Source organism: Ursus americanus, chromosome 5, assembly GCF_024610735.1.
Source record: "Ursus americanus isolate L20-20 chromosome 5, mUrsAme1.1.p, whole genome shotgun sequence".
In the NCBI taxonomy this organism is placed as follows: Eukaryota; Metazoa; Chordata; class Mammalia; order Carnivora; family Ursidae; genus Ursus; species Ursus americanus.
Genome location: NC_142131.1, coordinates 84953664 through 84964154, shown reverse-complemented (window position 1 = coordinate 84964154; position 10491 = coordinate 84953664). Strand labels below are relative to the sequence as shown.

Genomic DNA, 10491 nt, shown 5'->3' with positions numbered 1-10491 from the left:
TATATCTATCATCTATCTATCTATCTTTTTTTATCTATCTATCATCTATCCATCATCTATCTATCATCTATCTATCTATCTATCTATCTATCTATCTATCTATCATCTATCTATCTATATCTATGATCTCCACCTTCTCCAAATGCCTTAACCTTTAAAACTTTTTGCATATTCAAACAAGTAAACCCTATAAACAGAAACTGTAATGGGAATTCCATAACTCTATCCAACCAACAATGGGCATGAATCTCAGAGACAATATTAAGCACAAGAAACTGGACACCAAGAATGTATCCTGTAAGACTTCATTTTTCTTATAAAAGCTACTTAAAGCAGACCCTTTCTGAAAGCCAGGATAGCATTTTTGTTCAGTGTTGGGTTGGAAAGGAAGTCCCAGGGTGTGATTTGTTCTGTGTCTTGTTTTAGATGATGGTAACATGGATGCGTGAAGTTTGTGAAAATGTGTTCAGCTGTATTCATAAAATACCTGCACTCTTCTTTATGTAAAATATACATAAATTATTTAATCATAAAATAAATCCCCTCAAATATGAGGGAGTAGAAAAATCTTTCTGACACAATGATAATGGACATCTGTCCGTGCTTTGGAATGACCTGAAAAGGGGTTGGGTAGTTTTACATATGTTTGAGTAGGGATACTTTCCTGGCCTTGGCACAGATCACCATGATTGGAGAACCATGAGATGTAACAAATATAAAAAAAATACCTACTGCTGTCATACAACAAAGATTTTATCTATACCCAGGAAGCATTAGATACTAAGAAAGACCAAGACCCCCAGTAATGACAACAAATCAATTTTTCACTATACTGGCAGAAACGTGTTGTGCCAACCACCATCAGATTTATTTTGATTTAAAGAAGTGACATGGCACTTTTTGCATACAGAAATATCTAGAATAAGATCCACACTGTTCTGCCCAAGTAGATGCTATTTGGATTAATAAAATGAAAATGCTAATGTAATTTCATACATACATTCAATTTTTGGTAATATTGAACTATTGGCTGCAACATGACACAATGCAACAGATTCTGTTCTCCAATTACACACTTCTCCTGTGGTAATAAGTGACTTTATCAATACCTTTTTCTCCCTAAGAATTGGAGCAACAATGTTTTTATATCATGGATTATCAGATGGGTATGTTGATAAAAATCACTAGGGTATGCATTCTGCTAAACACACTACCAGATGAAATGCATCTCTGTGTAATGTCCTTGTGAAGGAAAAAAAAAAAACTTAGTTATGTAATGGAAGGCTGGGATCTTTATATCTTTTTCTTGGTGGGGGGTAAAAAGGAAAACCAAAGCAATAGCATTTAGGAAGAGATACTTTTTAAATACAGAGTTATGAGCAAATACCTAAAATTCCAGGCCATGAACAGCTGAAGAGAGGACAAAATATGAACTAGTGTGAAAAATTCTATGAAGAGTATAAATAGAGTATGAAATAGATGTAAAGAAACATGGCAGTCAAAGATGTTTTACTGGTAGACAGAAAACTTTAATTTTGGAGGATGAAATATAGGGAGGTAAGATGATTTTTACTACATTATAAGGAGAGAAAGCATATGATAACCAGAAAAGCAAAATGCATAATGACACATTCCAAGACCTGGAATTAATTCTGTGTAAATGAAGCAGATGCTTTCTACAAAAGTGTGGATGGAAAATAAAATTAGAAAAGAGATGCTTTTATGGTATATAAAGACAAATTTTTGGTTTATTTTTTTAATTTTTTTATTATATTATGTTAGTCACCATATAAAGAAAAATTTTTAATAATTCAATCTGAAGTCAAAGATGAAGAAGGAAATTGTAAAAATGCTGATGATCCCAATAACTAGAGTTAATTCCTTTGTTATCTTTTAAACTATATGTTTCATATTTTTAACATAAAAAGATAAATTTGTGGGAACATGCATATTTTACAAAGACAATATGAATCCCTACATGCTCTTTAGTTCACTTTTCCTTTCACAAAACAGTACGTCATAGGTCTTTTTCAAGTCCACATATAGGATTTGTACTATCATTTTTATATATAATATGTTAATATATTTGGAATATAAAGTCTCATCCCTTTTTATAGATACTAAGAACAGTTGATTTTTTTTAAAGATTTTATTTGTTCATTTATTTGTCAGAGAGAGAGAGCACAGCAGGGGGAGGGGAAAGTGGAGGGAAAGCAGGCTCCCTGCTGAGGAAAGAGCCTGAAGTTGGACTTGAACCCAGGACCCTGGGATCATGATCTGAGCCAAAGGCAGATGCTTAATTGACTGAGTCTCCTAGGCGTCCCTTTCTTCTTTAATTTTGTTTAGTCTAAAAATATATGAACATTATTAGATTCTATATTGAAAGACAGATAACAGATTTATATTTATATAATTCTTTGCAGTGAAATTTTCTCAAAAAATTCTTAGAAACCTAGCCCTGTTAGAACACTGAATTTTTATAGTCAGATAAATTATGCTAGATACCACAATGAAAGTCCCTCTATAATGGTTTATAGTTCCTTGCTTCCTCTTTAGATATATTATATATGTATTTCAAATATTTTTCCTGATTTATCAATAGAATTGATAACTTATTCAATTCTTTAAAAAATTTATGATATGAGTCTCTTTCTTCTTTGTGAAATATAGATTAATAAAGCTACTGAACAATGAAGACATCTATAGTCTAACTTTTTTGTTAATATTTTCAGGGGGTATTTACATGTATATTTTTAATGAATTAATTCTTTAAAGAATTAATAATTCTTTTAATGAACTAATTAATACCTCCAAAACTGTTTACTTTTTCATTTCTTAAAATTTTTATAATTTTTTTCTTTAATTGCTACACTATGAGATTAGAACTCAAGAGATAAAAATTAATAACCCATGTTTATGTTGTATATGATTGGTTTGTTTATATTCAAAATATTCTCTTTTTTATAGAAATTATAGCTGTACAGTGGTAGCAGTTAGAGAATAAAATCTAAGAGACTAGAAGAAAAGAATGTTGTGTTGTTGTTGTTATTGTTTTAATCAAAACTCTCCTGGCAGTCTTATATTTCCCTTGCTATTTAAACTCACATTGTACCATCAACCAGCCACTCAAGCAATCATCTGTGACATCTACTATTCTTATCTGCCTGGTATTATGACTATCTGAGAAGGAAAGGTTAGCAGCTGAGTCTGTACCTAATCTTTCCTCCTTTCATGACACAAGTAAAAAGAAATAATCAGACCAAATCTTGTTTCTTTTGTAATTAATCTAATGAGATCTTCTGATGGTAATTTCTAGCAGAAAGGTAACTGAAATTCTTACTTACAGAATGTGTTTAGGAGGATATACCTCCCTTCTCTAGTTTGTTTATGGTAAATATGTTTAGATTAATGGATATGAAAGCAAGGCTGAGGAAATATATAAGGGCCAAATATATAGGAATTATAGTATAAAGGGAAGCAATTTCTTGGTCCAAGTAACTCCTTCTGTATAAGGCAATATTCCTCAAGTATGATTTAGAGACATCATATGCCATTTTTAAGTTTTAAGTTGAATTAGAGTTAATATGCATTAGTTTCAGAGATCCAACAGTGAACATCTCTATGTATTACACAATGCTCTTCATGGTAGCTGTAGTTACCATCTGTCACAAAATTATTACAATATTATTGACTATATTCCTTATGCTATACTTTTCATCCTGGTGACATGTATTTTATACCTAGAAGATTGTGCCTCTTAATCCTCTTCATGTATTTTGCTCATCCGCCATCCCCTCCCCTCTGGCAGCCACCAGTTTGTTCTCTGTATTTATGAATCTGTTTCTATTTTTGTTTGCTTGTTTGTTTGTTTTATTTATTTTATTTTTTTAGAGTCCATATATAAGTAAAATTATGTGGTATTTGTCTTTCTGTCTCACTTATTTCACTTAGCATAATATGCTCTAAGTCCATCTGTGTTGTTGTGAATGGCAAGATTTTATTCTCTTTTATCACTTTTATCAACTTACTTGTCTCAGTGACTAATATTCTATTTTGTATATATACCATATCTTCTCTATCCAGTCGTCTATTGATGGACATGTAGATTGTTTCCATATCTTATCTACTATGAATAATGCTGCAATAAACATTTGTGTGCACATATCTTTTTGAATTAGTGTTTTTGCTTTCTTTGGGTGACTACCCAGCAGTGAAATTACTGGATCATATGGTATTTCTATTTCTAATATTTGGGAGAACTTCCATAAAGTTTTCCATAGTGGCTGCACCAAATTATATTCTTACCAATAGTGATTAAGTATTACCTTTTCTTCACATCCTCACCAACAGCTAACATGACACTCAATAGGGAATAACTAAAAGCTTTCCTCTAACATCAGGAACATGACTAACATGTTTATTCTCACCACTTTTATTCAACATACCACTGGAAGTCCTACCTGAAGCAATCAGACAAGAAAAAGAAATAAATCACAGCCAAATTAGGAAAGAAGAAGTAAAAATGTCCCCATTTACAGATGACATGATAGTACACAGAAAGCCCTAAAGACTCCCACAAAAAAACTACTAGAACTGATAAATGAATTCAGTAAAGTTGCAGGTGACAATATTAATATATATAAATCTTCTGCTTTTCTGTACATTAATAGCAAAGTAGCATAAAGAGTTTTCTTAATTTACATTTACAATTACATCAATAAGAATAAAATAAGAACTCAATTTAAGCAAGGAGATAAAAGACCTGTACTCTGAAGCAATAAGACATTGATAAAGGAAATTGAAGATGACACAAACAAATAGAAATATATATCATGATCGTGTTCCATTTTAATAGGATAAGGAAGGGCTGGTGAGCTGTACTAATGTTATCAGGCTTCCTGCTTTCCCTGTCTCTTGCAATCATCCTTTAAACTAGTAAGCTATGATGGCAGCTAAAATCTTTCATTCTTATGAGTCTAATTTACTTGTCTCAGTGACTAAGTGGAATTTTGCTTTCCATGGCAAGTTTGAAGGACACTGAATGCATTATGAAGAACCAGGTTCATGCTACCAAGTACTACATTTGTCTAAATTTACCTTTCTAATTCTTAATCTGGTCTAAGAAAGAATCGATGGTATATGGTGTAGACTGCTGCATATCTACTTCCAGCCTCTCAACAATCACTGTCATTTCCTTTTTCCTTACCGATAGCTCCTATGTGCTCACATTTGTTTCATGTTTTTTGCTGAAGCTCACCATCAGACAGGTAAAATTGTGCAAAATGTTTAAGAGAAAAGGATACAGAATTTTCCCTGTTTCACAGTTGTGACATCTCAGCCGTCTATTTAGATATTTGAAAAAAAAAAAAGTCAAGTAACTTGAGTTACAACATTATTTTGTTGTGGGAAGCTCCTAAATGTTTTGAGATTTGCTCTGAGTCTGCCACAATTGATTGAAGGATTTAACACTGATTAAGAGAAACACAAATTAATAAAGAGAAGTAAACGAACTAACTAACCTAAGAAAAATGATAAAATAAAGTATATAATATTATTTCTTGCTAGAAGAATGATCACTGGTAATGTAAAATCTGATGCTCAAGGTGATAATGTAACCAGTCCAGAATTTACTAGCATGATATTTGAAAGCCTGTCACAGACATCACCAAACACTATTAGTGTCCACTACCTAAAACTATAACCCTAAACAATTTTCTGTACATAAATGTATAGTAGAGGATTGAGTTAACCTTTGGTACAGATAATATTTAAATGACACAAATATGAAACACGTATTCATTTTTATAAGGCAAAACTATAGGTTACAAGTCCATCTCCATTCTGTTATTTACTATGTATGTATGTATGTATGTATGTATGTATTTATATGAGAATGTGCACTCTTTCCTTGCATTATAAACTAGGAATGTAAGAGCCTAGGCATTCCACTTTACTGTGAAGTTAGCATTTGTGTCCATGACTATTTAATTTAAATCTGAGCTCATAAACATTAAGTCCAGAGCCATTTATCTTAATCTGTAATATTTGGGAAATTTAGCACAGAGACTGACAATTTTCACCAGGATATATTTCTACTGGTGTCAGACATTCTTTACTTATGAACTGTTGCAATATGTACACTAGAAAACTTGCCTAAGATTCACTTTCCTTATATGAAAAATGGGTTTATGATTTTTCTAATATATTTACTCTGATGATTAAATGTGGTAAGTCATATGAAGTGTTTAATCAACATTTCCAGCATAAAAGAAACATTTATTAACAGTTAGTTGCTTTTATTAATGTTATTATGGTCACCTGGGAATGCATTTTTATTACCATATTCATAATGTTTAATTCAGCCATTGAGCATTCATCATTGCTGCTGAAAGTATGCACCTTTACAAAGCATTTTCTGAAGTGCTCGCTTCATATCACTGTTCCTTAGACTGTAGATGAATGGATTCAGCATTGGAGTCACCAATGTATACATAAGGGCTAATAGGTTGTCACTTTTAGGGATAAAAGAGGAGGAGGGACTGAAATAGACAGCACTTGCTGTGCCATAGAACACCACCACCACTGACAGGTGGCAGCCACAGGTTGAGAAGGCTTTCTCTTTCCCCTGAGTAGATGTGATCTTCAGGATGGTTGAGAAGATCAGTCCATATATGAGGATGCAGATAAGAGGTGTGAGAGCAAGTAGACCTCCTACTGTAAAAATAACCATGACATTCAGGGATATATCAGAGCAAGACAGCTGCAGGAGAGGGTTGAGATCACAGAAGAAATGGTGGATGATATTGGAAGCACAGAAGGACAGATGTGCCATTAAGACAGTGTGTAAGAGGGCATGGAGATAGGTGACAAGCCAGAGCCCAGCCACTAGCCAGACACAGAGGTGAGGATTCATAATGGCAATATAACGTAAAGGGTGGCAAATTGCCACATACCTATCATATGCCATCACAGACAGAAGAAGGCTGTCCATATTCACAAAAGAAATGAAGAAGAAAAGCTGGCTGAGGCACCCTACAAAAGAAATAGTCTGTGTATCAGTTAAGAGGTTCACTATCATTTGGGGGATAGTAGTGGAGGAAAAACAGATGTCAACGAAGGCCAAGTTACTAAGGAAGAAATGCATGGGTAAATGGAGGTGAGTGTCAAAGCCAACAACCAGGATGATGAGCATGTTGCCTGATATAGTCATTAAATACATACAGAGAAATAGCACAGATAAGAAATATTGTTGCTCTGCTGATCCAGAAAGTCCCAGAAGGATAAATTCCTTGATGACTGTTAGATTTCTTATTTCCATCTTCCCACAAAATCTAGAAAAGGAAAATATTAAATTGTGGAGACCAGAAATGTTAAATACCTCACCCACAAGGGTGTGTGTGTGTGTGTGTGTGTGTGTGTGTGTGTGTGTGTGTGTAATAAAGTACCATGTAAATTCCTTTTTCTTGTCATTTACATCTTGTGTTTATGATATTGTCTGTATATTTACATAGATGTGCTGAGCATAATGATCTAAACATTTTCAAGAAATAATAATTCCGTGTCATCGGTGAAGAGAGACAGTTTGACTTCTTCTTTGCCGACTTGGATACCTTTTATCCATTTTTGTTGTCTGATTGCTGTTGCAAGGACTTCTAGTACTATGTTGAATAATAGTGGCGAGAGTGGGCATCCATGTCATGTTCCTGATCTTAAGGGAAAGGCTTCCAGCTTTTCCCCTTTGAGAATGATATTTGCTGTAGGCTTTTCATAGATGGTTTTTATGTGATTGAGGAATGTACCCTCTACCCCTACACTCTGAAGGGTTTTAATCAGGAAAGGATGCTGTATTTTGTCAATGCATTTTCTGCATCTATTGAGAGGACCATGTGATTCTTGGCTTTGTTCTTGTTGATATAATCTATCACACTTATAGATTTGCGAATGTTAAATCACCCTTGCATCCCAGGGATGAATCCCACTTGGTCATGATGGATAATCCTTTTAATGTACTGTTGGATCCTATTAGCAAGGATCCTGTTGAGAATTATGAAAAACCCAAAAGAATCCACCCTGAAACTACTAGAAGATATAGAGCAATTCAGTAATGTGGCGGGACACAATATCAATACTCAGAAATAAGTTGCATTTCTATACACGAACAATGAGCCTGAAGTAAGAGAAATTAGAGAATCTATTCCATTTACAATAGCACCAAAAATCATACATTATCTCAGAATTAACTTAACCAGAGACATAAAGCATCTATATTCTAGAAACTACAAATCACTCTTGAAAGACATTGAAGAAGACACAAAAAAAAGATGGGAAAATATTCCATACTCATGGATCGGAAGAATTAACATAGTTAAAATGTCCATGCTACCCAGAGCAATCTACACTTTCAATGCTATCCTGATCAAAATACCAATGACATTTCTCAAAGAACTGAAGCAAACTGCCCTTAGATTTGTGTGGAAACAGAAAAGGCCACGAATCACCAAGAAAGTGTTGAAAAGGAAAAACAAAGCTGGGGGCATCACAATGCTGGATTTCAAACAAAGCTGTGATCACAAAGACAGCATGGTACTGGCACAAAAACAGACACATAGACCAATGAAACAGTATAGAGAATTCAGAAATGGACCCTCGGCTCTTTGGGCAACTAATCTTTGATAAGCAGGAAAAAACATCCAGTGGAAAAAAGACAGTCTCTTCAACAAATGGTGCTGGGAAAATTGGACAGCTACATGCAAAAGAATGAAACTTGACCACTCTCTCACAACATACACAAAGATAAACTCCAAATGGATGAAATACCTCGATGTGAGACAGGAATCCATCAAAATCCTAGAGGAGAGCATAGGCAGCAACCTCTATGACACTGGCCACAGCAATCCTTTTCATGACACATCTCCAAAGGCAAGAGAAACAAAAGATAAAATGAACTTGTGGGACTTCATCAAGATAAAAAGCTTCTGCACAGCCAAGGAAACAGTCAAAAAAAACTAAGAGGCAGCCCACAGAATGGGAGAAGACATTTGCAAATGACACTACAGATAAAAGACTGATATCCAAGATCTGCAAAGAACTTCTCAAACTCAATATACAAGAAACAAATAAACTATTCATAAAATGGGCAGAAGATAAGAATAGACACTTTTCCAATGAAGACATAAAAATGGCTAACAGACACATGAAAAAATGTTCAACATCATTAGCCATCAGGGAAATTCAAATCAAAACCACACTGAGCTACCAGCTTACACCAGTTAGAATGGCAAAAATTGACAAGGCAAGAAACAACAATTGCTGGAGAGGATGTGGAGAAAGCGGATCCCTCCTACATTGTTGGTGGGAATGCAAGTTGGTACAGCCACTCTGGAAAACAGTGTGGAGGTCCCTTAAAAAGTTAAAAATTGAGCTACCCTATGATCCAGCCATTGCACTACTGGGTATTTACCCCAAAGATACAGACGTAGTGAAGAGAAGGGCCATATGCACCCCAGTGTTCATAGCAGCATTGTCCACAATAGCTAAATCGTGGAAGGAGCCGAGATGCCCTTCAACAGATGACTGGATTAAGAAGATAGCGTCCATATATACAATGGAATATTACTCAGCTATCAAAAATAACTATTTCTCAACATTTGCTGCAACATGGACAGCACTGGAGGAGATAATGCTCAGTGAAATAAGTCAAGCAGAGAAAGAAAATTATCATATGGTTTCTCTCATCTATGGAACATAAGAACTAGGAAGATCAGTAGGGAAAAAAGGGATAAAGAAAGGGGGGTAATCAGAAGGGGGGATGAAGCATGAGAGACTATAGACTCTGGGAAACAAACTGAGGGCTTCAGAGGGAAGGGGGCTGGGGGAATGGGATAGGCTGGTGATGCATAGTAAGGAGGGCATGTATTGCATGGTGCACTGGGTGTTATATGCAACTAATGAATCATGGAACTTTACATCAAAAACCAGGGATATACTGTATGGTGACTAAAATAATATAATAAAAATATTATTTAGAGAAAAGAAATAATAATTTCTTCTTTTCAAGAAATAATAATTTATTTCCCCAAACAAAAATGCAAATTTTGTAATGACTTAAATTGTGCCAGTTCTGTTGCTTTGTCTGTATTAATCATATAATTCATATTTGACTTTACACCTACAATTATTATTTTATCAGACATGATATTTATGTACTCTAACCCAGTGGAAATATTTACTTTCAATGATTAATTTTCCTCCCAATCTGAAGTTCATATCCATGGACACAGATCTCCTTTCAGTTTTTCTTCTTGTAAGTATAAAATTTGACCACAGACAATTCTTCCTTGGGTTGACTACCATTTCTTTGGTCTTCTTCTGGTCATGTCATAGAGCCTCTGGCTACTGTGGAAAGTCATCTGAAGCCTGGTGCTTGTGGCTTGGTGTTTCAGCCCCCTTCCTCACAGCAGCTCATGCACACTACTTTCTCTAGAGGCAGTA

The 10491-nt window shown here is 34.6% G+C and overlaps 1 protein-coding gene across 1 annotated transcript; it reads right to left on the bottom strand.

Moving 5' to 3' along the window:
- Positions 1 to 6376: 6376 nt before the first annotated feature.
- Positions 6377 to 7318, bottom strand: LOC123791135 (olfactory receptor 1C1-like). The gene has a single exon (XM_045795775.2). It carries the CDS (start codon positions 7316 to 7318, stop codon positions 6377 to 6379), a length of 942 nt encoding a protein of 313 aa, XP_045651731.2.
- Positions 7319 to 10491: the final 3173 nt, after the last annotated feature.

What these genes read in the sequence shown, in the direction of transcription:
- LOC123791135 (XM_045795775.2), bottom strand. Translation starts at nt 7,318, where the DNA reads ATGGAAATAAGAAATCTAACAGTCATCAAGGAATTTATCCTTCTGGGA.